General features: G+C 46.3%; 2 protein-coding genes across 3 annotated transcripts; one reads left to right on the forward strand and one right to left on the reverse strand.

Moving 5' to 3' along the window:
* Positions 1-1,146: 1,146 nt before the first annotated feature.
* VPS52 (VPS52 subunit of GARP complex) lies at positions 1,147-22,961 on the reverse strand. Of its 2 annotated transcripts, XM_003808585.5 has the most exons (20): positions 22,583-22,961; positions 21,204-21,288; positions 21,004-21,056; positions 20,749-20,824; positions 20,495-20,562; positions 20,019-20,194; positions 19,504-19,654; positions 19,113-19,213; positions 18,870-19,002; positions 18,687-18,744; positions 18,193-18,326; positions 17,562-17,717; positions 15,786-15,904; positions 15,378-15,501; positions 15,012-15,107; positions 14,776-14,883; positions 14,488-14,553; positions 2,727-2,838; positions 2,385-2,503; positions 1,147-1,856 (listed from the first exon to the last, which is right to left on the reverse strand). In XM_003808585.5, exons 1-20 carry the CDS (start codon positions 22,670-22,672, stop codon positions 1,710-1,712), a joined length of 2,172 nt encoding a protein of 723 aa, XP_003808633.1. In that variant the 5' UTR covers positions 22,673-22,961; the 3' UTR covers positions 1,147-1,709. The 2 variants fall into 2 exon arrangements, with proteins under 2 accessions (XP_003808633.1, XP_034817730.1); XM_034961839.3 differs by lacking the exon at positions 21,004-21,056 and having other exon boundaries at positions 22,583-22,679.
* Positions 22,962-22,980: 19 nt separating this feature from the next.
* RPS18 (ribosomal protein S18) lies at positions 22,981-27,495 on the forward strand. The gene is made up of 6 exons (XM_003808586.4): positions 22,981-23,118; positions 23,617-23,715; positions 26,785-26,871; positions 26,953-27,054; positions 27,164-27,255; positions 27,379-27,495. The coding sequence occupies exons 1-6, from the start codon at positions 23,116-23,118 to the stop codon at positions 27,452-27,454; spliced, it is 459 nt and encodes a 152-aa protein (XP_003808634.1). The 5' UTR covers positions 22,981-23,115; the 3' UTR covers positions 27,455-27,495.
* Positions 27,496-27,834: the final 339 nt, after the last annotated feature.

Consider the following 27,834-nt stretch of genomic DNA (forward strand, 5'->3'; position numbering starts at 1 on the left):
GAGCCTGGCACATCGCCGCCTGGCATCCGGCAGGCGTGAGGGAACGCATAGCGCAGCGAGTCAGGCGGGGTAAACCCGGAGCAACGCGGAGGCGGTGAGCTGGGCAAGGGCGAGGTCAGTTAAGGACGCAGTTCTGGCCCCGCCCTCAAGGCACGCCTGGCCAATCAGGAATCGCTGATTCACCAAGCCTCTCCTCCTGCGCTCGCCCTCTTCTGCACTTCGGTCTCAGGCGCAAACACGTTCAAAGTCGCTAGGCCAAAGCGCTGAGATACGGTTTCCCAAGCCAATTAGAGAGCGGCTCTCGGATATGGGGCGGAACCCTGAAAAGGCGAGAGCTGAGATGCCGCTCCGTTCTGCGTTACCACACCGCCCCCCAGCGTCCGCCAATTAGGAGAGCCCGGAGCCGGATCCACTCTCAGCCTCAGGAAGCAGCAGCCTCCGCTCCGCGGCGGGTGTGCTCGGCAGTCACAGACCCACTCAGGACACCTCCCGTTGCCGACGGGCTAGACCTGCATCCGAAGGGCCTAAGCGGGGAGTAACCGCTTTCTTTCCACCACTCTCCAGGGACCTGGGGAGGGAATGTTTAGGCCGTAGGGGTGGAGGACACAGGAAACATCCCCAAATTACCATTTTTCCTTAACTGCGCCTCTCTTCTTAGGCCTTAAAGGGGTCCCCGTGTCTCTCCAGTCTAGAGCCTAAGTTCAAACGAGGCGTATAGGCGAGGACAGCAGGAAGGCTCCAAGTCAAACAAATGGATGGTACGAATTTCGCCTGGTCTAGCCCTGCCCCAACGGTGTGGGTGTGGGTTGGGTGCTGCAGCCCCCGAGCAAGGGGCTGTCACAGCCACAACCAGAGGAGCTATGGAGCTGCTACGGAGGAGGGATTCCAGAGTCAGCTTGGGCTTGTCCCAAGGGAGCCCTCGGGACAGTGTCTGGGGCTGCGCGGCCTGGTTCTCAGCCCTTGCAGCATCTGCTATTTTAGCCAGGGGCCACCTTCCTCCAATGGCCTGGGAGTAGCTAGAGGTTAGAGGTTACACCCACCAGAAGGGATGTAAGCCCAGGAAGCAGTCAGAAAGGAAAGGTCATTCTAGAGATGGGGCCACCTGAAAAACCTTCAGGAGGAAGGAGAAAGGAAATGGGATAAGTGTCATGTCATATTAAATATTTATTTTCTGCAGACTGACTTCGGAGTAATTCTTGAGCCAGGAGGGGAGAGGTTAGTGTTCAAATTGCTGAGATCTTAGGTCAAAAAGCTACAGAAAAGAAATCACTTTGAAAAACACAATGACTCAGAGGCAGTCACCCCTTGCCAGCAATTCCAAGAGCTGAGGAGGCTTCATGCCTCAGGACATGGTGACTAGTTGAGTGAACCAGAGATTGAGGCAGTGGTTTTTACAGGGGAAGAAACAAGCCTTGGGTGTATGGGAGCAGGAAAGGAGGGTGACAGACTGGTGAAATGATAAAGGCCATTTTGGAAGCCCACAGGGAAGTGGTCTTGGGAAACCTGAAGACACTGGGATATTCAGAAGGCCAAGGGGATCCAGCTTATCCTGTTGGGCAAGGTGCTGGGAGTGAAGGCAGGTAAGCCATGTCAAGGGCCTGGGAAGCAAGGGGAAAACTGGAAGGGGGACCCCAGGTGAAGAAGGGTATGGAATGGGGTGCAGAAGTCCATGGAGATGACCGGCAGATCTCAGGGCGGTTTCTGGCACATCAGAAGTTGGGCTTATGCTTCTTGAGCTCCACCATAAGGTGGTGAATGTTGATGAGCTCAGCCCGGGCAGGGAGGGCTCGGAGCTGCGGCTGGGACAGCACCCGGTGGAAGCGATGATAGAGCTGGATCAGCTGGGTCAGCGCTCCCTGGTCAAAGAAAGTCATTGAGGGATCAAACCGTAAAATGGTGCTAATAGTGATGATTAAGAATCAGGTTAGGCGGCCAGGCGCAGTGGCTCACACTTGTAATCCCAGCACTGTGGGAGGCCATGGCGGGCAGATCACGAGGTCAGGAATTCGAGACCAGCCTGGCCAACACAGTGAAACCCCATCTCTACTACAAGTACGAAAATTAGCTGGTTGTGGTGGCAGGCGCCTGTAATCCCAGCTACTTGGGAGGCTGAGGCAGGAAAATCACTTGAACCTGGGAGGCAGAGGTTGCAGTGAGCCGAGATTGTGCCACTGCACTCCAGCCTGGACAACAGAGCTAGACTCTGTCTCAAAAAAAAAACAAAACAAACAAAAAAAAGAATCAGGTTAGGGCTCATACAGAACTTTGGGCACAGCTAATAACTGAAGACCAAGGGTCACTTAGATGATGCTGAGCCCAGCAAAAAGATGGGGAAAATAATTAATAATGGGGGATCTGAGTGGGGCCTGGGACTTGCAGGTCACCTGAATGATACTGGTGCCATTTCTGAAGTTGGTGAAACTCCGCATTACATCCTGACTCAGAGATTCCACTGATGATTTCCAGGAACTACCAAAGCCACGGATCAGCTGAGTTACCCGGGCTAATAGCAGGAGGAAACAGTGTCAGAGAGGGATCTGGCTGATCTTCAACTCCACTAAGTTCTCCCCAAGGTATAGCCATCCTTATCATCAAACCCTCTTTTCTGGTATTCTCTCAATCCAGTCTTTCATACTCTATTCCCCCACCATGTAATCTGCATCCTTTCATTTTTCTTTTCCACTTCCCTTACCACTGATCCCATCATTACCATATTTTCCTCATACCTTCTTCCCCTCGAAGTCGCTCAGCCTGTCCACGCTCAATCAAAGCCTCAGCCTCCTTCACAAATGCCACTAAACCCCCAAAAGGGGGAGACAGCAACTCTTCAATGAATTCCTGGAAAGACACAAACACATATACACAGGTGTCCTGGTGTCAGCAGATTTGCCCAATTCTGGCATCATGACTAATGTAGATCCATCTGAATGGCATCTTTCAGCTGCTGCAAAAGTTAAGGAAAATCCTCTATGGAGAAAAATATCCTCAATCCTAATTTTGGCCCATACAGTTCCCCTGGTTAAGATCAAACAATGAACTCAAAGATCACTAGACACAAAAGCAGGGCAGCTACCAAGAGAGTCAGCAGACACAATAAGCAATAGCTGCTGACCTTAAGAACTATCCGATACGGATAGCAGTTGTACTGTGTGCAATGTCTAAAGTTAAGGATAGGCCGGGCACAGTGGCTCACGCCTGTAATCCCAGCACTTTGGGAGGCTGAGGTGGGCAGATCACCTGAGGTCAGGAGTTCAAGACCAGCCTGGCCAACATGATGAAACCCCGTCTCTACTAAAAATACAAAAATTAGCTGGGCATGATGGTGGATGCCTATAATCCCAGCTACTCGGGAGACTGAGGCAAGAGAATCACTTGAACTTGGGAGGCGGAGGTTGCAGTGAGCAGAGATCGTGCCACTGCACTCCAGCTTGGATGACAGAGCAAGACTCCGTCTCAAAAAAAAAAAAAAAAAAAAGGATGTAAAAATGACCAATTAGTAAGAACTATTAGGAATGAACAGACTTGAAAAAAGGAAATTTTTTTAGATATGAAAAGCCAGTTTTAGAAAGTCAACAGATTAACAAGAATTATACAATGAATTAGAATTTATAACTGAAGAAAGGACTCAGAATGTAGCAGAGACAGAAGATGGAAAATTTTGAGATAGTAGGAGATACAGAAATCTAATTAATGTATCTAGGCACTGAAATTGATGGCTACTAACATCACAAAGAGAGCCAAGAAGACATTATGCGCTTCCTGATGGAAATACATACCACTACCTCTCAAATATCCCTGTAGAAAAAAAAAAACTAATTTAAATCTGACCAAGCCTTTCCATCTAATTACACACTATGAGAAATACACCAGACAGAGGAAGTTTGGCCACACCATGGAATGCAGTCAGCAAAATCTAAACTGTACATCATTCTAGATGACAAATGACTCAATAACTCAGTTTCTTCCAAAAATAAATTGCAGAGGAGATGGAAGGGAAATCTATAGACTAAAAAAAGACACATATATGGACTTTATATGGATCCTGATTTGAACCATAAAAATCATTTATGAAGGCCAGGCACAGTGGCTCATGCCTGTAATCCCAGCATTTTGGGAGGCTGAGGTGGGTAGATCACCTGAGGTCAGGAGTTTGAGACCAGCCTGGCCAACATGGTGAAATCCTGTCTCTACTAAAAATACAAAAATTAGCTGGGCGTGGTGGTGGGTGTCTATAATCCCAGCTACTCAGGAGACTAAGGCAGGAGAATTGCTTGAACCCGGGAGGCAGATGTTGGAGTGTGCCAAGATCGGGCCATTGCACTCCAGCCTGGAGGCAACAAGAGTGAAACTCTGTCTCAAAAAAAAAAAAAAAAAAAAAATCACTTATGAAATAACTGGGGAAATCTGAAGTTATTTTAAATAAGATAATTTTTTTAAGTGTGATAATGTATTGTAGTTTTTAAAACCATCTGTTACCAGGTGTGGTGGCACACACCTGTAGTCCCAGTTACTTAGGAGGCTGAGGTGGGAGGATCACTTGAGCCCAGGAGTTCGAGGCTGCAGGGAGTTATATCACGCTACTGCACTCCAGCCTGGGCACTACAGCAAGGCCCTATCTCAAAAATAATTTTCTTAATAAAAATAACATTCTGATACAGATGAAGTGATAATATTCATCTGTATATGTATAAGATTTAATTCAAAGTAACTGGGGGACACAGAAGGAGGATAAGCAATAGGTGTTGGTATAGATGAAACAAAACTGTCCGTGAACTGCTATACACTGAATATCACTGATGATGCCTGGGGGTTCACTATGCTTTTCTAATAGCATATTGAAATTTCCCATAATAAAATGTTAATTTTTGTTTAATGTAAAAGGGAGATTCAAACAAAAAAACTCAGAAAAGCAAACAACCCAGACAGAAAGATCTGGTAAGAAGAAAGTGAAATTATTATTCCATTTAAAAATAAATTATTAATACTAAAATTAGCCAGGTGTGGTGGTGCATGCCTGTAATCCCAGCTACTCAGGGAGACTGAGGCAGAAGAATCACTTGAACCGGGAGGCAGAGGTTGTAGTGAGCCAAGATCATGTCACTGCACTCCAGCCTGGGCGACAGAGCAGCAACTTGTCTCAATAAATAAATAAATAAATAAATAAATAAATAAATAATTGTATCTTTTCTATTCTTCCCTCAAAATATTCACTTATATCCACTGAGGGTGTCAAATAACTAATATGCTGCAAGGAAGGATCTTTCTATAATCAAGGCATCTTTGTGATGTGATTTTGGACAGAGATTAAATAACCAAATTCAACCTATTACAGTTGCCCAAATGCAGTCTCACACACACATATACAAACAATAATGTAGCAGTATACGGTGGGGCACAGGGAGTAGACTTGCCAAAGAAAAGTTGAACTAACAGTGATGACCCCTGCTAGGCAGGAGCCATAAATTATATAATGTGTTGTAAGCATGATATATACACCTGATTTTGAAGACTTCATCTTAGAATAAATTTTAAGTATATCTTTTTTTCTTTTTTTTTTTTTCGGAAACAGGGTCTTGCTCTGTCACCCACGCTGGAGTGCAGCGGCACAATCACAGCTCACTACAACCTCAACTTTCCTGGCTCAGTGATTATCCCACCTCAGCCTCCTGAGTAGCTGGGACTAACAGGCATGTGCCAACATGTCCCACTCATTTCTTTTTTATTTTTTGTAGAGATGGGGTTTCACCATGTTGTCCAGGCTAGTCTCAAACTCCTGGGCTCAAGCGATCCTCCCTGCCTTGGCCTGTGCTGGGATTACAGGTGTGAGCCACCGTGCTGGCCTCAGTACTATTTTTTATTGATTATATGTTGAAATAATAATCTTTTGGATGTAGTGGTTTAAAAAATTATTTCATCTGTTTCTCCTTACTTTTTAATGTAGCTTCTAGAAAATTTAAAATTATTTAAGTGGCTCACATTTGTTTCTCCTTTTTAATGTGGCTTCTAGAAAATTTAAAATTATTTAAGTGGCTCACATTTGTTTCTCCTTTTTAATGTAGCTTCTAGAAAATTTAAAATTATTTAAGTGGCTCACATTTGTTTCTCCTTACTTTTTAATGTGGCTTCTAGAAAATTTAAAATTATTTAAGTGGCTCACATTTGTGGCATGCATTATATTCCTATAGGAGTACTGGTCTGGACTTAGATGAACTTTAAGCTTTCTGTAACGCAAAAGAGAACATCTTGATAGCAGAGGAGTGACCAGAGGAAACAGTGCACTGGGCTTTAACAATCTTTCCTACGTAGTATGAAGCAGCAGCTGACCAAAAAGGACCAGAAGCATTGATGGCAGCTGGCGAGTCTCTATACCTGGCAAATCCAGTGACAAATCCCAGCTGCTCTCAGCAGAAACAACTGGTTTAAGTGCATCTTTGTGGGTGCCTTAATCTCCTGCAATGATCCCGCCTCAGCCTCCCAAGCAGCTAGAACTACAGGTGCATGCCACTACGCCTGGCTTTTTTTTTTTTTTTTTTTTTTTTTTTTAAAGAAATGGGGTCTTAGCCGGGCATGGTGGCTCACACCTGTAATCCCAGCACTTTGGGAGGCCAAGGCGGGCAGATCACGAGGTCAGATCAAGACCATCCTGGCTAACATGGTGAAACCCCCCGTCTCTACTAAAAATACAAAAAATTAGCCGGGCATGGTGCTGGGCACCTGTAGTCTCAGCTACTCGGGAGGCTGAGGCAGGAAGAATGGCATGAACCTGGGAGGCGGAGCTTGCAGTGAGCTGAGATCGCACCACTGCACCACTCCAGCCTGGGAGACAGAGGGAGACTCTGTCTAAAAAAAAAAAAAAAAAAGAAAAAGAAATGGAGTCTCACTATGTTGCCCAGGCTGATCCCCTCAAACTCCTGGGCTCAAGAGATTCTCCCATCTCAGCATCCCAAAGTGCTGGGATTACAGGCATGAGCCACAGCGCCAGCAACAATTCTTTCAAAATCAGGAATATGAAAAGGGTTCTCACTATCACCTTTCTGTTCAACTTCTAAACATCATCCTGGGAGTGTTAGCCAGTAGAATAAGAAATCAAAAACATAAGACGTTAAAGACAAAAGACTAGAAAAGATTTATTTATTCCTAGTAGAACTAAACATACGTATTATACCCACCTAAAAATATGGCAAACGACTTACAGTGTCTTTGTGCTGAAGATTTTAAAAGGTTATCAAAAGACATTAAAAGACTATCTTAAAAATTGGAGGAGGCAGCCAGGTGGAGTGGCTCACATCTGTAATCCCAGTTTAGTGAGACACTACAAAAAATTAAATTTTTAAATTTTGTATTCTCTACAGAAAAAAAAAAAAAGCCAAGTGTGGTGCTGTGTGCCTCTAGTCCTAGCTACTCGGGAGGCTGAGACAAGAGAAGCACTTGAACCCAGGAATTCAAGGCTGCAGTGAGCTATGATTGTGCCACTGCACTCCAACCTGAGTGACAGAGCAAAACCTGTCTCAAAAAAAAAAAAAAAAAAAAAAGGATAGGGAGCCCATGATCATGATCATGGATAGGAAGTTTCAATATCATAAAGTATCAGTTCTTCCAAATTAATCTGTAGACAATGTAATTCTAATCAAAATCCTTAAAGCCTTTTTAAAATGTGAAAACTTTTCGAGACCAGCCTAGCCAACACGGTGAAACCCCATCTCTACTAAAAATACAAAAATTAGCTGGGTATGGTGGCACATGCCTGTAATCCTAGCTACTCAGGAGGCTGAGGCAGGAGAATCACTTGAACCCAGGAGGCAGAGGTTGCAGTGCGCTGAGATTGTGGCCCTGCACTCCAGCCTGGGTGACAAGAGTGAGACTCTGTCTAAAAAAAAAAAAAAAAAAAAAAGAAAAGATTTTCTATAAATGGTTCTGGGCCAACCATCCACATAAAAAAAAGAAATAGATCCCTACCTCACATCACACACAAAAATTAATTCCAAGTAAATTTGAGACTTAAAGGTAACAAAAAAAATTCTCTCTATATATTTGTTTATTCTTTAATTTTATTATTATTTTTTGAGACAGGGTCTCACTCTGTTGCCCAGGCTGGAGTGCAGCAGCACAAACAGGGCTCACTGCAGCCTCGACCTCCCAGGCTCAAGTGATCCTCCCACCTCAGCTACCTGAGTAGCAGAGACTACAGGTGTGTGCCACTATGCTTGGCTAATATATTTTTTTAATTTTTTGTAGAGATGAGGTCTCACTATACTGCCTAGGCTGGTCTCAAACTCCTGGCTTCAAGCAATCTTCCTGCCTTGGCCTCCCAAAGTGCTGGAATTACAGGCTTTAGCCACTGCACCTGGCCAAAATTCTACAATATTAAGAAGAAAATGTAGCATAATATTTTTCTGGCCTTGGAGTAATAAGGAATTTCTTTTTTTTTTTTTTTAAACGGAGTCTCATCTATCACCAGTCTGGAGTGCAGTGGCATGATCTTGGCTCACTGCATCCTCCACCTCCCTGGTTCAAGTGATTCTCCTGCCTCAGCCTCATGAGTAGCTGGGACTACAGGTACACATCACCACGCCCAGCTAATTTTTTTGTATTTTTAGTAGAAACGAGGTTTCACCATGTTGGCCAGGATGGTCTTGATCCCGTGACCTCATAATCCACCCGCCTCGGCCTCCCAAAGTACTGGGATTACAGGCGTGAGCCATCACACCCAGCCCAGGAATTTCTTAAACAGGACAAAAATAATCAGACGTGGTAGATGGTGGCTGTAAGCCCAGCACTTTGAGAGGCTGATGCGGGAGGATCACTTGAGGCCAGGAGTTTGAGACCAGCCTGGGCAACATAGTGAGACTCTGTCTCTACAAAACAACAACAACAACAAAAATTAGCTGGGCATATGGCACACACCTGTAGTCCCAGTTACCTGGGAGGCTGAGGGAGGAGGGTTGCCTGAGCCCAGGAGGTTGAGGCTACAGTGAGCCATGATCACACTACTGCATTCCAGCTTGGGTGACAGAGCAAGACTGTTACTAAAAACAAAGACATAAAAATGAAGGACAGATAAATTCAATCATATTAAAATTACAAATTTCTTTCATCAAAAAGCAACATTAAAAAAACAAAGGCTGGACGCTGTGGCTCATGCCTGTAATCCCAGCATTTTGGGAGGCTGAGGCGGATGGATCACCTGAGGTCAGGCGTTCAAGACTGGCCTGGCCAACATGGCAAAACCCATCTCTACTAAATATACAAAAATTAGCCAGGCGTGGTAGCACGCGCCTGTAATCCCAGCTACTCAGGAGGCTGAGAAAGGATAAGTGCTTGAACCCGGGAGGCGGAGGTGCAGTGAGCTGAGATCACGCCATTGCACTCCAGCCTCGGCAACATGAGTGAAACTCCGTCTCAAAAAAAAAAAAAAAGGTGCAAGGATCTCTTGAGCCCAGGAGCCTGGGCAACACAGAAAGACCCTCATCTCACCAAAAAAAAAAAAAAAAAAAAAAAAAGTAAAAAGATACATACTAAAAGATAATCTGTAACCTATGTATAATCAACAAGATTAGTATGTAGAAGATGCAAAGAACTCTTATAAATAAAAAATACTAGCAGACTTATTTTTTTCTTTATTTTTTGAGAGAGTCACGCTCTGTAACTGAGGCTGGAGTGCAGTGGCATAATCTTGGCTCACTGCAACCTCCGCCTCCCAGGTTCAGCGCCCCTGAGGAGCTGGGACTACAGGCATGCGCCACTATGCCTGGTTAATTTTTGTACTTCTAGTAGAGACAGGGTTCTGCCATGCTGGCCAGGCTGGTCTTGAATTACTGGCCTCAACTGATCCATCCGCCTCAGCCTCCCAAAGTGCTGGGATTACAGGTGTACACCCTGCCCAGCCACAAGCCGATTTTTAAAAGGTCAAATGCTATGACAGCCATTTTACATGAAAAAAAAAAATTGTATAGTTGTGGTGACGCTCCTCACACAGAGCACCAGCTTCAGGGAGTCTGTCCCTTGCAGACCCCTGACCCGGCAACGGATGAATGAGGTACACTGACATGCAGATACTCTGCTTTGCCAGTCCAGCTTAGTGTGTCCAGGCTGTTTACAGACTCCCTGAAGAGTACTGTAAACAGTTGCAATGGCGGCCCTGACCAGCTAGTGAGACTCGCATTTATTCAGTAAAGATTAATTGACAAAGACTTGAGTCAACACCACTACGGGGTAACTGACATTGTGGACTTCCTGAGTAGTAAGCAGTTAAGCACCTGCGGTACATCAAAGGTTAGTCTTAAGACCATATGAGTAAACAAGCTACCTAGATAACTTCCCCACATTCCTTTGTTATTACTCTAATTTATTTAACTAAAGGTAAAGATCAGGTCGCCTTCAACCATATCTATTACCGAAGTTATGCAAACTCTTAGGCCTTCCAAGAGGGTTTGTGGCTATCGTAACTAATATTTTTCCCACCAGCCTGACTGAACCCCTACATATAGTTACTAAACATTTGAAATGATGCTCAATGTTATTAGTAATCAGGAAATTACAAATAAAACTCACTGAAATACAGGTTGAGTATCCCTAATCCAATAATCTGAAATCCAAAATGCTCCAAAATCCGGAATTTTTTGAGTATCAACATGATGCTCAAAGGTAATGCTCTTTGGAGCATTTCAGATTTCAGATTTTCAGACTACAGATGCTAACCAGTAAAAATAATGCAAGGAATCCAAAATCCAAAAAAAATCAAAATCTGAAACATTTCTGATCCCGAGCATCTTTAGCAGCATCCTTGGTCTCTAAAAAAAAAAAGAAAAAAAATGGCAAAGACCTGATAATACCACATGTTGGAGAAAATGTGGCTCAGTAGGAATTCTTACATATTGCTGGTGAGAAGGAACTACTTAGGAAAACAATTTATCATTGTCTCATAAAGATTAATACTGCATATCTTATAAGCAGCAAGACTACTGTCCTAGGTTTATACCCAAGAGAAACTTTTGATGAAGATAATCAATATCTATGTGTGCTAAAAGACATGATTATTCATAAAACAATGCTCACAGAAGCAAGAAACTGGAAACAATCCATTTATAGAATATGTTTAATCACACAAGTCATATATGGCAGTGAAAAGGAATGAGCTATAGCCATATGCAATAACATGACAATATTAGAAAAATCATGCATGAAAAAAATCCTGTGATTCTGGGGTTTTTTGTTTTGTTTTGCTGTTTGAGACAGGGTCTTGCTCTGTTGCCAAGGGTAGACTACAATGGCATGATCATGGCTCGCTGTAACCTCGAACTCCTGGATTTCAAAGTGGTCCTCTCGCCTTTGTCTCCCAAATAGCTAGAACTACAGGTGCATACCACCATGCCTGGCTTTTTTTTTTTCTTTTTAGCCTTGCTGTTTTCTTGCCTTGTCTCATCAGTGTTTATATCATTAAAAAATAAAACAACCCAGTGCAGTGGCTGTTTTGTTTTTTAATGATATAAACACTCACAAACACACCACACAATCCAAGAAGTAGCAGCTTGGCAAAAGTCACCATCAAACTATGAAATCCTACTGAAACCATCCCTGTGCTTCTCGTGCACAGGTACTCGTTGATCTATTGCATTTATTGTGTTCTTGCTTTTTTCCCCCTTTTTTTGTGTGTGTTCTTGCTGTTAAAAGTAAAGCTATATATATACCAAAACAAAAATTCGTTGTTTTCCAGTGTCATTAAAAACAGAATCTAGGCCGGGTGCAGTGGCTCATGCCTGTAATCCCAGCACTTTGGGAGGCTGAGGCGGGTGAATCACCTGAGGTCAGGAGTTTTAAGACCAGCCGGGCCAACATGGTGAAACCCCATCTCTACTAAAAATACAAAAATTAGCTGGACATGGTGGCACGTGCCTGCAGTCCCAGCTACTCAGAGGCTGAGGCAGGAGAATCACTTAACCTGGGAGGCGGACGTTGCAGTGAGCTGAGATCGTATCGCTGCACTCCAGTGTGGGAGTCAGAGTGAGACTCCGTCTTTAAAAAAAAAAAGAATCATAAGATTTTTCACTTGAGGGCAGTAATTCAAGACCAGCCCAGGCAACAGTTGTCTTTTGTAAAGACAACTGTCTTTACAAAATTAAAAAATTAGCTGGCACACACCTACAGTAAACTCATTTTTGATAAAAGTGCCAAGAACATACACTGGGGAAAAGATAGTCTCTTGGTCAGGCACGGCAGCTCACGCCTGTAATCCCAGCACTTGGGAGGCCAAGGTGGGAGGATCACTTGAAGTCAGGAGTTCAAGACAAGCCTGGCTAACATGGTGAAATCCCGTCTCTACTAAAAACACAAAAACTTGCCCGGCGTGGTGGCAGGCATCAGTAATCCCAACTATTCAGGAGGCTGAGGCAGGAGAATCACTTGAACCAAGGAGGCAGAGGTTGCAGTGAGCCAATACTGCACCACTGCACTCCAGCCTAGGTGACAGAGCAAGACTCCGTCTGAAAAAAAAAAAAAAAGAGAGATAGTCTCTTCAATAAATGGTGCTGGGAAAACTGGCTATCCATTACACAGAAGAATGAAACTATACCCCTATCTCTCGCCACATATGAAAACCAAATCAAATGGATTAAAGACTTAAATCTAAGACCAAATTATGAAACTACTACAAGAAAACACTGGGGAAAATCTCCAAGACACGGGTCTGGGCAAAAATTTCTTGAGCCATACCCCACAAGCACAGGCAACCAAAGCAAAAATGGCCAAATGGGATCACGTCAAGTTACAAAGCTTCTGCACAGCTGGGCACGGTGGCTCACGCCTGTAATCCCAGCACTTTGGGAGACAGAGCTGGGCAGATCACCTGAGGTCAGGAGTTTGAGACCAGCCTGACCAACATGGTGAAACCCCATCTCTACTAAAAATACAAAATTAGCCAGGCATGGTGGCACATGCCTGTAATCACAGCTACTCAGGAGGCTGAGGCAGGAAAATTGCTTGAACCTGGGAGGCGGAGGTTGTGGTAAGCTGAGATCGCACCATCGCACTCCAGCCTGGACAACAAGAACAAAACTCCATCTCAAAAAAAAAAAAAAAAAAAAAAAAAAAAAAAGCTTCTGCACAGCTAAAGAAACAATAAAGTGAAGAGACAAAGAATATTTGCAAATCCCATCTGCCAAGGGATTAATAACCAGAATATATAAGGGGCTCAAACAACTCTACATGACAAAGTCTAATAATCCTATTAAAAAATGGGCAAAAGATTTGAATAGATATTTTTCAAAAGAATACAAATGGCAAACAGACATATATGAAAAGGGGCTCACCATCACTATTATCAGAGAAATACAAATCAAAACTACAATGAGATCTCATCTCACTCCAGTCAGAATGGCTTTTATCCAAAAGATAGGCAATAACAATGCTGGCAAGGATGCGGAGAAAAGGGAACCCTTATACACTGTTGGTGGGAATGTAAATTAGTACAAACACTTTGGAGAACAGTTTGAAGGTTGCTCAAAAAACTAAAAGTAGAGCTACCATATGATTCAGCAATCCCACTGCTGGGTATATACCCAAAAGAAAGGAAATCAGTACATTGAAGAGATATCTGCACTCCCACGTTTGTTGCAGTATTGTTCACAATAGCTAAGATTTGGAAGCAACCTAAGTGTCCATCAACAGATGAATGGGTAAAGAAAATGTGGGATATATACACAATGGAGTACTACTCAGCCATAAAAAAGAATGAGACTCATTTGCAACAACATGCATAGAATTGGAAATCATTATATTAAGTGAAATAAGCCAGGCACAGAAAGACAAACGTCATGTGTTCTCACTGATTTGTGGAATCTAAAAATCAAAACAATTGAACTCATGTACTCATGTACGAAGAGAGTAGAAGGATGGCTACCAGAGGCTGGGAAGGCTAGTGGAAGGCTGGGGAGAAGGTGGGGATGATTAATGGGTACAAACAAAAATAGGAAGAATAAATAAGACCTACTATTTGACAGCACAACAGGGTGACTATAGTCAATTATAACTTAATTGTACATTTTAAAATAACTTAGAGTGTAATCGGATTGTTTATAACACAAAGGATAAATGCTTGAGAGGATAGATAAAGAAAAAAATAAAATTCATTCTAAAAATAAAAAATTAGCTAGGCGTGGTGGCTCGCACCTGTGGTCCCAGCTACCCAGGGGGCTAAGGTGGAAGGATCACTTAAGCCCAGGCTGTTGAGGCTGCAGTGAGCCATGTTCATGCCACTGCACTCCAGCCTGGGTGACAGAGTGACACTTTGCCTCAAAAAAAAAAAAAAAAAAAAAACCAAAGACAAAATAAAATAAAATAGACCAATAATGACAGTATGTTGTGAATCAAGAGTTACAGTAATTCCGCATACCTGAGGTCCATTATGCCACTCCCTACACACACACACACACACACACACAGAGCTGAAAACAGCACACAAGGCTGTCTCTTCCCTTTTCCCCACACCCCTACCTGTGTCCGAGCATTGAGCAGCTGCTGGAAGCTCTCAACCTCTTTGCTGTCATCTGTAGCCCGCTCCTAAGGGAAGACAAAGGGAAATGTCTAGTTTGGGGAAAGCAGTCCTTCACTTCAGGATGTCCCCTTCATTCCACACTTATTGTACTAAGCTGGACACTGTGCCAGACTCCAAGAGTAAAACACTGAACAAGACAGGCATCATCTCTGCCCTCACAGAGCTAACAGCAGTGAGGGAAACCGAATTTTCTGGGTAGGAAGGCAAGGAGAAGGAGCACCTATTACCATCAGCACACCCAGCATCATGTCATAGTTGTTGATCAGAAACACAAGCTGCTCCTTCCTTGAGGAGAACTCAGCTGCCACTCGGAGGACAAAATTCTCCACCTCCACCTGAAAAGGCAGAGAGGAAGAGGTGACACCAGAAAGCAAGGTCATCTGGGCCCCATCTGGCTCCTCCTCAGACTCCACCCACTGGCAGCAGCCCTGCTGCTGGGAAGTGTCTCCTGTCTGACCCTCACCTGCAGCTGTCCCAGCAATTGCATGGTCCGTTCATTAGGAATTGTCTGGTTGATGCTGACAAGAGCGGAGGAGAACTCTGCATAGCGGCGTGTGATCTAGGAGAGAGTGGGAAGGAAAATCACACCCACCTCCTGGCCCAACCAACACAACCTCCCAACTTCCTTAGCCAACCCACCTCCATGTGATGTGACTCTACCTTCAGTCCCTCCTACCCACAGTGCACCACTCACCATGAGTTTTACCACGCTCCCAGAACACCTGCTCATAGCGTGGCCCATGACACAACTGTGACCTTGGCCAACCCCCACAATGATGCTTAGAGCCCTGCCTTTCAAGAACCCTTTGTTACCCTTGCCCTCCCTCACATAGTGGGGCCGAGTATCCAACCCCCCTAGGCGCTGGGGGTCAGTGCTTCGGACGCTCTGAACATTCATCTCCAGGATCAGTTCAAACCGTGGCCATAGCAAGGCAAGCACCTGTTCCCAGTACCTGTAGGCTTAATCAGAATCAGAGGTCAGCCAGCAAGGAATGTTGGAGGGGGATGGGAGGGAGTGGGGCATCATTCAGTTTAATGGTCAATAGCTAGTTGTGGGGGTTGGGGGGCAGTGGTTGGAGAAAGGTGAGTCAAAAAGCAGCAGTACTGCCTCTGGAGCAAATGAATGGGAATAAAGGTTGATGATACCAGGTCAGTAGGAGTCTAAGGTCAGGGCAGAGTCATGCAAGACCAAGAGAGTTCGTGGCCTGTTGGGCATCAAGGACCAGAATTCAGTGACCTGTCCAGGGCAGGAACATCCCTCTTTGCTGCAATGTTACGGAACCGGAGAACAATGTGGATACAGAGAAAAACAGCAATGGCATCGTAGCAGTCAGCTAGATAGGAATCCAGGTGTTTCTGTGTGATTGGGGAACAAACAGAGGATTAAAAGAGAATGTCAGTTTGTTGTCCTCAGTGACTATGAACAAATGCATTTGTTTCTTTGGGGATGATGCACTGGACAGGACAGAAGGGAGAGACGTAAAATGGAACTGCCCCCTGCTTTCCTGTCCAGGATCTACGTTTTTGGCTTTTTTTTTGTTTTTTGAGATAGAGTTTCACTCTTGCCACCCAAGCTGGAATGCAGTGGCACAATCTCGGCTCACTGCAACCTCTGCCTGCCTCCCAGGTTCAAGCAATTCTCCTGCCTCAGCCTCCTGAGTAGCTGGAATTATAGGCGCCTGCCACCACGCCCGACTAATTTTTGTATTTTAGTAGAGATGGGGTTTCATCATGTTGGTCAAGCTGGTCTCGAACTCCTGACCTCAGGCGATCCGCCCACCTCAGCCTCCTAAAGTGCTGGGATTACAGGTGTGAGCCACTGCACCCGGTGTTTTCGGCTTTAGAGACAGGTTGTTGTTTTGTCACCTAGGCTGGATTGTAATGGTACAATCATAGTTCACTGCAGCCTCAAACATCTGGGCTCAAGTGATGTTCCCACCTCAGCCTGCCAAGCAACTGGGACCATGGGTGTGTACTACCATGCCTGGTTAAGTTTATTTTTAAATTTTTTTGTAGAGACAAGGTCTTGCCGCATTGCCCAGGCTGGTCTCGAACTCCTGGCCTCAAGCAATCTTCCTGCCTTGGTCTCCCAAAGTACTGGGATTGCAGGCATAAGCCACTGCACCTGGCCGCACCAGGATCTATGATCACAAGCCTATCACAGCAGAGTTCAGGGCTGAGCTTGGGTCAGGGGTTTGAGCACCAAGATTTGGGGGACCCTCAGTTTTCACGTGCTATTGCCTGATTGTGGGTCAGCAGTAGGGGTAGTCTCAGGGACCCTAAGCACTGAGGATTTCATGGGGGAGTAACACTGTGACAAGTCTAAGTAACAAGTTTTTTTTTTGAGATGGAGTCTCGCTCTGTCACCCAGGCTGGAGTGCAATGGCGCAATCTTGGCTCACTGCAATCTCCTCCTCCCAGGTTCAAGCAATCCTCCTGCCTCAGCCTCCCGAGTAGCTGGGATCACAGGCCACGCACACCTGGCTAATTTTTGTATTGTTAGTAGAGACAGGGTTTCATCATGTTGGTCAGGCTGGTCTCGAACTCCTGACCTTGTGATCCTCCCGCCTCAGCCTCCCAAAGTGCTGGGATTACAGGCGTAAGCCACTGCACCTGGCTATTTTTTTTTTTTTTTTTTGAGACAGGTCTCACTCTGGAGTGCATGGCTCACTGCAGCCTTGACCTCCTGGGCTCAAGCAATCCTTCCACCTCAGCATCTCTAGTAGCTGCGACCACAGGCACACATCAACACACACCGGGCTAATTTTTCATTTTTTGTAGAGATGAGGTTGTTGCCCAGGCTGGTCTCAAACTCCTGAGCTCAGGCAATCCTACTGCCTTGGACTCCCAAAGTGCTGGGATTATGGGTGTGCACTACCACGCCCAGCCAAGGCTTAGACATTTTAGAATGAGGCGATCCTGATTTCAGTTCTACCAGAGTCATGACCCCACTATGCTGCTGATGAAGACTGGGGACAAAGGTGTTGAACAGTACAGGAAACAGGAGTCTTACCAGGGTCATGCTGAGTGTACGGCCCATGACAGCATGGAACAGGTCGTGTGCAGCTGGGCCAGACACAACAAAAAATTCACAGATGAAAAGGTATTCGCGGCAGGAATTGTCTAGGAGGGCGTAGTGCTGGCTGCGGAAGAGGGCCTCAAATGGATACTGGGAGAGGAGGAGTAAAGAAGAAAAACAGAAGGGATGGACCCCAACACTGACTTCCCATGGATATGGCTGGAAAATCAGTAAACCTGAGTAATAAGAGCTAGGCAGACCCTTCGCATCTATCTAGGTCCAGGCTGTCTAAGAGCAAGCTGAATGGGCACTGAAAAGGTGGGGGAACATAGGGGTACAAAAAGGGCCTACACCCACCTGCTGTTGCTACTCCTGCATCCACCTCAACACCTGCCTCTGACTGTCATTCCCCTCATCCAGTCTCTCCCCTCTGCATGCCCTTAAGTCAATGGTTCCCAGCTCTTTTCACATCACAGCAGGCTGGAGTGATTGGAGAAGGCCACTCCCAAGTCTAAGGGGATTAAGACAGGGCCTGCAGGTTGGGAAGCTCTGCCCTGAGGTCTGGCCTTCTCTCCCCACCGTGCTCAGAGCCTCTTTCGTGACTGAAGCTTGTTCCTCCTCATACCCTCTGCTCTCCGCGCTGCGCTGTGTGAGGCACCAGGATGGGGGCCTCAAGTTCAGTGGGGGAGATGACAGAGCCGCGGGTTCCTAGGGTGAAAATGGTGTTCCTGCTGCGGAGCGATGGCTTTGAGAAGAATCGTAAGATGGGTCAGAGTCAGGGAAAACAATGAGACCATAACTGGGCCCAAAGACTCACTATCTGTGGGGACCCCAGACAGGCAGACGTGGCCTAGCCAGCCCTCTTTCCCAGTACTAGGGCCCCACGTGCTGACATCTGTGAATGGGCTTCAGGGTGTCTCTCCCTCCCTTGCAATCATATGCAAAACTATGTGTCAAAATAATGTGTGCATCTTTCTGGGGAGGGAGGCTATAGCTTTCATCACATTCTAAAAGGTTTCAGTCCCATAGGAAAAGGTAAGGAGCAGTGCATCGGTGGCTGGAGTCGAAAGTCCTCCCACTCTCAAGGCCTGGCATGAGGGTTCCCCAGTACTAGGATATCTTTCTTTGCTGTATCTTCCACACCCATTAGATCATCTTTCTCAGCGACTTCCTCATACTAAGGAAAGAGAAAAGAGAACTGATAACCGTCTCTTCCCACAACACAATAAAATATTCCTTGCCCAGGGATGTCCCCTCCTCCCAGTCCATGTGCCCAGGAATACCTCTCCCTCCTGACCTTACCTGCACCTTCATGAGCCGCCCCAGGTAAGAGCGGTAGTAAGACAGGTAAATCTTGCTCAGCGTCTCCACATATTCATCCCTGATCTCCTTTGCTGTTGCTCGTTCATTGCCCAGCAGAAACTGATAGAAGAACCTAGGGGGTCAGGAACATGTCAGTCTACCTGTCTCCCAAGAAACCAGATGCCCACACTAGGCTGCTCAAAAGCTCAAAGGCCATCCCATGCACTTCCTTGGGGTTGTGACCTGTACTTCAGCAGGGCCGTCTGGGGGATCTGATAGTTGGTCATGGGTTTCCTGAAGGAATAAATCTTCTGGAGGATAAACTCTCGGATCTTCGTCACTGCCTAGATGTGGGGAACCAAACACAGGGCATGAAGCTGCAACCCTTTTGCTGTATGAGAGGAACTGGGGGAAGCAACAAATGGTAAACATAGGCAGAAGGGTGGTGAATATCTCTTTGGTATTTCTCAAGATTTTCAGGGAAACCCAGAGAGGCAAGAATGGGGCTGCCCAGAAAAGGCATGGTGAAGTTCTTGGAGACAGGCTACAGTGAGCTCTGCCAAGGAAATCCATAGTGAAGATCTTGGGAAGGCTGCTTCCAGTAGCCTCCAGGGTATCCATCCCTACTTCCCACCTTGACCCGGAGCCGATCGAGCACGCCTCTGACATCTGCGCAGGCTGCTGTGCCTCTAGCTTCCTGCTCTCTGACTGCGGCTGCCTTGGCATCCAGCTCCTGTAGCTGCTCCAAGAACCTGGGCTCTGTCACTGGAGCCTCCAGAATTGCCCTGGTTAGCAGGGAGGGGTGGGATGAGTTACAAGGGAGACCCAGACATCCCTAAACCAGACCCAGACCACACTCCTTACCTCCAGCCCCTGTCATCTCTACCACCTTGCATTGTACCATATAGTCAGGACACATGTACAAAGTTTTCTATTCCTGGACCTCCCCACTATACACCTGATCTTACATCATTCTTAATCTTAATCTTTGATGCCTAATGCATACCTAAAGAAATGGTGGTTAACCTGGCTACTAATTTCTAAAAAGCACTTAACCTGGAGCCAGGAGACCCATATGGTAAATAGGGTGGGTCACCCCAGCCCATCCACCTGCTATGGACATTATAACCCTTCAAACTGGTAACTCACGTGACCAGAGCAGAAGGCACCACCAGACCATCAACAAGCTCCCCAAGTTTCCCCCGAACTGCCTGGCGATTTCGAAGTCGAATGTTCATGGCTCCTGACTGTTCCTGCAGTGTCCGGATCTCAGAGCTGATGGAGCTGAGGTCACTCTGAAAAGCTCCCAACATCTGCTCCATTCGCTGTAGGGAGGGTAGATGTTGCTGGAGTGCTATAGGGTTTGTAGGGGATAAGTGGGCCACCAAAGACTCTTGGTGAAGTCTTCAGTATTTATCAGTCCTTGAGGGTGGCAGATGATGAGACACCCCAGATTATCAGGAAATAACATTAAATATGGCAGTAATAACAAAAAAGGCTCCTGAAGTCATCTTGAAAATGACCCTAACCTGTCCCCATCTTGAGGCTGATGACCTAAAAATGGCACCAGAGTCCATGATCTGGTTCAGAGTAGCTATTAGGGGTCACAGATCATGATTACTAACCTCCAGGACAGCATCACAGGCTGTGATCTGGTTGTGTAGAGATGCTATATTCTCACTCTCTTGAATATCTGATCCACAAAAAGTCAAGGGGCCTCATGGTGAAGATGGGAGATCCTCAGATTTGTAGTACCTCTCCAATTTCTCTTTGAAGTGATAGAAACCTCAGAGATGTTGACCCCAGCTGGGACATCTGTACCACACGCCACAAAATCCCCATGTCAATAGCACCACCCCTTCCCTCTGCTGGAGGATACAATCCCGAATGGATTTCTGTTCAATCTGCTGTAGCTCCAGCTCAACTTGCTTTGAATAGTGACGGAGATCTACACCCTGGGAGAACATAAAGATGACAGGTCAGAAGGAAGTCTCAGTAAAGGGACACTGTAACAGAATCAGTGAAGGACTAAAGGGTCAGATACCAGGCTGATACAACAAAAGCAAGAGACTGTTGTTTTTCCTTTTGGGGTAGAATAGATAGAAGGGCAGATTAGTACAGGGGAAAGCCTCACCGTTTTAAGAGCTTCCTTTACTAACTCATCCTCCAGATTTGCCTGAATGTGAACTGGAAATAGAAGTTTATCATAAGGGTCCAGCTCCACAGCTCCCTCTCCCCACATTGAGTATCTGCACACCAATCCCTACCTTATTCCTTCCAGCCCCCATGCCTCTCAGATTACAGGTACTGCACCCACCCCATGCCATTGCTTACCATCCACTTCATCCAGGATGAATTCATCAGAAGTGATATCCAACTCCCCAAGTTGCAGTGGTTCCTGGAGCCCAGGACCACCCGCCTGGAAAGGGATAAGTTAATGGGAGTAGGGTGCGGTGAAAGACAGAAAGAAAAAATATAATTGGATATCCCCAGTCTTTCAAGTGAGAAGGAGCTGCTTTTACTGGGAGCCACAGGTACTGCTTTGAAAAATTCTAAGAGTCTCACGTTGTACCCACTCTCCTATTTTGTGCTGATGGGTAAGGAATACGACAAGGAGTGAGACGATCCAGTGAGACAGTGGAGGTAGCCCAGCATGGTGGTGGGCTCCTTGTAGTCCCAACTGCTTAGAAGCTGAGACGGGAAGATTGTTTGAGGAGATCAGGAGTTCAAGGTCAACCTGGGTAACACAGGGAAACCCGTCTCAAGAAAAATAAAAAAGGTAAAAGACAAGACAGTGCAGTGGAGGCCGGGCGCCGTGGCTCACGCCTGTAATTCCAGCACTTTGGGAGGCCGAGGTGGGAAGATCACGAGGTCAGGAGATCGAGACCATCCTGGCTAACACAGTGAAACCCCGTCTCTACTAAAAAATACAAAAAATTAGCCGGGCGTGGTGGCGGGCGCCTGTAGTCCCAGCTACTCGGGAGGTTGAGGCAGGAGAATGGCGTGAACCCGGAAGGTGGAGCTTGCAGTGAGCCAAGATCGCGCCACTGCACTCCAGCATGGGCGACAGAGCAAGACTCCGTCTCAAAAAAAAAAAAAAAAGGGCAGTGGAGATGACCGAATGAGGAAAGCTAGGAATTGCAGAGGATAGAGCAGAACTTGCACTTAAATTTAAGACCCTCAGACTCCTGCCATCTTGGGTGTTCTATCACACCTCTGGGGAACCCCAGGCTTTCTAGAAATGTCAAAACACATAGTGTTTACCTGCATGCCAGGTGCAATCTTACACATATTCATCTAATCCTAACGACGATGTATACAATAGGTTCTATCTTCCTCACCTTATAGGTGTGAGAAATGATGGCACAGAGAAGCTGGTTAACTTGCCCAAGGGCACACAGCGTGTAAGTGGCAGAGATAGAACTCAGGCAGTCTGGCTCCAGAGGCCATGTTCTTAACCTTTACACTATACTACTTCGTGACTCTACCCCAAAATGTGGAGTGAAGTTGAAATTTTGTGCCCCAGAACATGAGTTTCAGCCACTAGGGTCCCGCTCAGGGTCGGGTCTGATCACAGGGAAGGGTACGGGGAGCCAAACAGGTAATATCACGGGTAGCAGCCAAGTTCCCACCCTTGTGCCTAAACCCAGCTCAGGTCTTTCTGAAGCTAGGAGCACCGGAACTACGGAGGAGAAACAGCTCCGCGCTCTCACCAGCGGGCCCTCTTCCTCCTCCATATCTGAGGTCCCAGCCCGCAACACCAGTTCCCGGGCGGCAGCCGCCATGGTCGCAGCGGCGGCCATTCCCCGCAGCCTCACTTCCGGCAACTGTCAGTCCCGGCGAGTCCGTTCCCCGGAGTGGAGCTACAAGTCCCAAAGGGTCTTCCTCAGCGCGAAATCGTTCCCAGATATTTGAGTTAAGTTGTTTACTCCAGCTGTCCCCTTTCAGCTCTAACCACTTCACCCAACTGCAAATGGAAATATGGAAGTCTGAAACACAAACTAGCCCCGGAACCTTCGCTGTTCTCATACCTATGAACCTTACGAACTGTAAAGAAAGGCGCACCGGAAGTTGTGGTACCCAAGCCATACTCTCATAAATCCAGCCAGGTCGCGCTGAAACAGTTTCCGGAAGCACTTCTCCTAGATCGCACCGCCTCTTCCTCCTGGAAGCTATATAATGATATCGCGTCACTTCCGCTCTCTCTTCCACAGGAGGCCTACACGCCGCCGCTTGTGCTGCAGCCATGGTAAGACTGGAATCCGTGCCGTGATCCAGCGACATCGCAGCTCGGGCAAGGAAAGCCGGCTGTCAGGGTTCTGGAAACGTCCTGTCCTGAGGGCCTGCGACTTTCTGTATGGAGCCTTGGATCGCGTCCCTGGAAAGGGACACCAAAGATTTCCAATTCCGGAGAGCGGGCCCGAGGAAGGGTCACTGCTCGGGCGCACGAAAGCTGTCTAAGGCTTGGGCGTATATGGGGAACTCTGGCTTTTGCCACGCACTTTTGGGAATGGGCAGGAGACCTGCTTCCTCTCTCCAGAGGTTGCATTTTCCCAAGCTTGAACGCTTCATGTGCCTACTCTGCAGGACTGAGGAGTTTGCTCTGTGGTGTGAAAACCTAAGGAATGGGGGGCGGGTGTCTTGCCACTTGTGTGACAGGCTTAACCTTTTTGTATGAAGTTCGTTTGCCTTATCGGCCTTACTGTTTTACTGTGTCTGATTTCTTCCCCCGTACTTTTTCAACTAGTCTCTAGTGATCCCTGAAAAGTTCCAGCATATTTTGCGAGTACTCAACACCAACATCGATGGGCGGCGGAAAATAGCCTTTGCCATCACTGCCATTAAGGTAAGTGAAGTAGGGTAAGGAATAGGGAATGTAAATGAGAATTGGGTTGTGAAGACATAAGCAAAAATGAAGCAAGGTTGGGGAGACTTGAGTCTCATCCAGATCACCTTGACTGCTGGATTAAGAAAAGAAAGTGGTTTAGGGAGAGACTGACCCCTTTAGCATTTACCACAGAAAATAAGTGATTAAAGCCAAGAGAGTGGTCTAAGGTCAAGCCAAAACATTTCACCTGGGGAAGTGGGGAGGAGGTATGGTTGCTCACCCGAATTCGTTAAGATTTTCCTGAACCACGAGCTTGTGAGATTTCTTCTAGATTCGGTTTCTTTACCCATCCCACCATCATAACAGCAACCCTTCCTGCGAAATTTATATTCCCTGAGAATTGGAGGATTATTGGGCATCTTGAGGAATAAGTAGAAATACCAACAGATAAAAAGTGTGAAGAAGCCTGTAGATGGAGGGTGGAAGAAGTCTGAGTGGGACATTTACTCAGATGCCATAATTGACACTCCTTTCCTGTCGAAGTGTGAAGGAGTACATCCATCTTTCTTTGGCTTTTAAGAATCGAATCAATGAATGCAAGAATATTATTTCACTTGAGTATTTCTCTCCACAAACCTAATGAATTCCTGGCTTTCTAGATACATAACGTTCTTTTTTTTCCCTTAAGTCAGAATGTGTAGTTAGTTGTGGAAATAGCCTACCAGTATGTGTCCATGCGTGCAGGGCTAGGCCTGTCTTCTCGGCTTCTGTTGCATGGTAGGTACTTAGGCGACGTTAGGGAATGGATAGTAGTAGGGATACTGTTGGCTCTGTTGAGGAATTCGTAGAGGGAAATTCCTTCTGTTGGGTGCTCTGTGAAACTAATAAGGCAGTGTGAAATACTGTACTTATTTCAGAGACCGGCTGTGAGGCTTAAGTAGAGGTGCAGCATTCATAAGTGTAATAGAGAATAACCTTCATGGATGTATCTAACTAAAAATTCGAAATCTTATTTCATCTATCTCTCTTCCCACACCCATTTTGAAGTAAATCTTTTCACTTGTAAACATATAATTAAATTTGAGGCTTAGTGCAGTGGCTCACTTGGAGGCTGAAGTGGGCGGATCCCCTGAGGTCAGGAGTTCGAGACCAGCCTGGTCAACATGGTGAAACCTCATCACTTAATTAATAAATAAATTTGAAAGACCCTGCTCTCTTCTGAATCAACCTAATAATTTGACCCTTGGTCATGTTTATTTATTCCGAGACAGAGTCTCACCCCGTCACCCAGGCCGGAGTGCAATGGTGCAATCTTATTTCACTGCAACCTCAGCCTCCCAAGTAGCTGAGATTACAGGCACACGCCCAGCTAATTTTTGTATTTTTAGAAGAGATGGGGTTTCACCATGTTGGTCAGACTGGTCTTAAACTTCTGACCTCAGGTGATCCACCCACCTCAGCCTCCCAAAGTGCTGGGATTATAGGCGTGAGCCACTGCACCCAGCCACATTTATTTTTTGAGACTGTCGCCCAGGCTGGAGTGGCGGAATCACTGTTCACTGCAGCCTCGACCTCCAGGGCTCAAGTCAATCCTCCTACCTCAACTTTCCAAGTAGTTGGGGCTACAGGTGTGCACCACCACATCTGGCTAATCTGGATCTTGCTGTGTTGTCCAGGCTGGTCTTGAACTCCTGGGCTCAGTGATCCTCCAGCCTCAGCCTCCTAAAGTGCTGGGATTACAGGCATACAGGCATGAGCCACGGTGAAGCCAACCCTTGATCTCTTTCTTGCAGATAGGAACTGCCATTTGTTTTAGTTTCCTGGAGCCTACTGTAACAAGTTCATATAAACTAAGCAGAAAATTACTCTTGGCGCTGGAGGCACTTAAGAATCCTACCTTGCCTCTTCCTGTCTTCTGGTGGTTGTCAGTAATCCTTAGTGTTCCTTGGCTTGTAGCTGCATTACTCCAATCTGTTGCTGTCATCTCATGGTCCTCTTCGTGTGTCTCTCATGATTTGTCATTGGATCTAGAGCCCACCCTAATCAAAAATATAACGTCATTTTACCTAATTATTTCCGTAACGACCTTATTTCCAAATAGGGCCACATTCTGAGGTTCTAGTTGGACAAAATGAGGGGCAGGGCTCACTATTCAGTTCCTCCTTCACTCTCCAAATCACTTTGGTTCATGAGTTCAGATGGCATGGGTGCTAGTGCTGGTGTTGATGTGATGCTACCAATGTAAGCATTAGTTTCTTTTTATAATAACTTGGACAGTCAGTTCTGGGCACTGACAAAATTGAGTTTGTGATCTTGGAATACTTTGATTATGGGGATACAGTGATTTGCCTAAATAATTGTGACCCTTAGAGATTCTGAGGAACTGACAGCCCAATACCTTAACCAAAGCCTGTAACTCATAAGACCCTGGTTTACTGCATCAGCTTGGAGTGGCAGGCCCCTTGTTCTCCTAAATGCAAGAATCAGAAGGCACTTAGTGACAACTACATATGCTGAGCAATGGGGGGGAAAAAAGATACTGCCTGCTTTCAAAGGGTTGTCTGTAATACTAAATTCTGTGTTCATGATTCAGTCATACCCCTGAACAAAGTTACTTTTTTCTTTTTTTGAGACGGGGTCTCACTGTCGCCCAGGTTAGAGTGTGGTTGCGTGATCTTGGCTTGCTGCAACCTCCACCTCCCAGGTTCAAGCTATTCTGCTGCAGCCTCCCAAGTAGCTGGGATTACAGGCACCTGCCACCATGCTCAGCTACTTTTCTTGTATTTTTAGTAGAGACAGGGTTTCACCATGTTGGCCAGGCTGGTTTTGAACTTCTGCCCTCAATGTCATCTGCCCACTTGGGCCTCCCAAAGTGCTGGGATTACAGGCGTGAGCCACTGCGACCGGCCCAAAGTTAACCTTCTGTCGAACGGTTTATATCTGGAAAGGTGGGTGAGGAAAGGGTGACCTAGGGGATTGCAAAATAGATTATTGCAGATCCTACCTTTGTGAGCTTTTTGAATGAGGCTATAAAGGAATTTAAAAATCAGATTCAACACTAATTCCGAAACCCCTCACTTCATTCAGGGTGTGGGCCGAAGATATGCTCATGTGGTGTTGAGGAAAGCAGACATTGACCTCACCAAGAGGGCGGGAGAACTCACTGAGGATGAGGTGAGGACAAGGAAGGGGGCTGGGGGTGGGGTCAGCCTCAGAAAGGGGGCCATCTAGATCTGACCTTGGTCTGCCTGCCAGGTGGAACGTGTGATCACCATTATGCAGAATCCACGCCAGTACAAGATCCCAGACTGGTTCTTGAACAGACAGAAGGATGTAAAGGATGGGAAATACAGCCAGGTGTGTACTGAAATGAGGGCAGGATTAGAGGAAGGGTGGAGGGTCCTAACAGAATTGGGCATAGGAGGTCAGGGGATAAAACATCCCTTGCCCCCTCCTCTGAATCCAGGTCCTAGCCAATGGTCTGGACAACAAGCTCCGTGAAGACCTGGAGCGACTGAAGAAGATTCGGGCCCATAGAGGGCTGCGTCACTTCTGGGGGTGAGTGGGGGGTCTCATCTCCCTGCCTACCTCGACTCAGCATTCCTCCTACTCGCTCTTCTTTTTCCCCAACCTTTTGTTTCTGCTGTGCATGACCTGTGACCCTTCTCTTTTTACCTGCAGCCTTCGTGTCCGAGGCCAGCACACCAAGACCACTGGCCGCCGTGGCCGCACCGTGGGTGTGTCCAAGAAGAAATAAGTCTGTAGGCCTTGTCTGTTAATAAATAGTTTATATACCTATGGCTTCCTGTCCTTTCTGTCCATTCTAATAGGGAATGTTAAAGTGCTGGGTCCTTTTTCCATTTAGAGCTGCCCTACTCAGTTGCCACACAGTGCTATTAGTTTTAGCAGTGGTGATGCTGCAGACCCCCCAGTCTCCCTATATGTAGCTAGTGATGTCCCTCTCTGTAAAGAGAAATGTGAGGGGAAAACAGTTCAGCCTTGAGGGGCTGACCCAGACCAGTTTAGAGACCAACACCCTGGGGTTGGTGTGCAGCATCATTGTGGAGTGGGTTAGCTGAGCCTAGCTAGTTGCAGTTAAGGTGAGTTTGCAGGTCTTCGGTTTTTTTGTTTTTGTTT

Source organism: Pan paniscus, chromosome 5 (genome assembly GCF_029289425.2).
Source record: "Pan paniscus chromosome 5, NHGRI_mPanPan1-v2.0_pri, whole genome shotgun sequence".
NCBI lineage: Eukaryota > Metazoa > Chordata > Mammalia > Primates > Hominidae > Pan > Pan paniscus.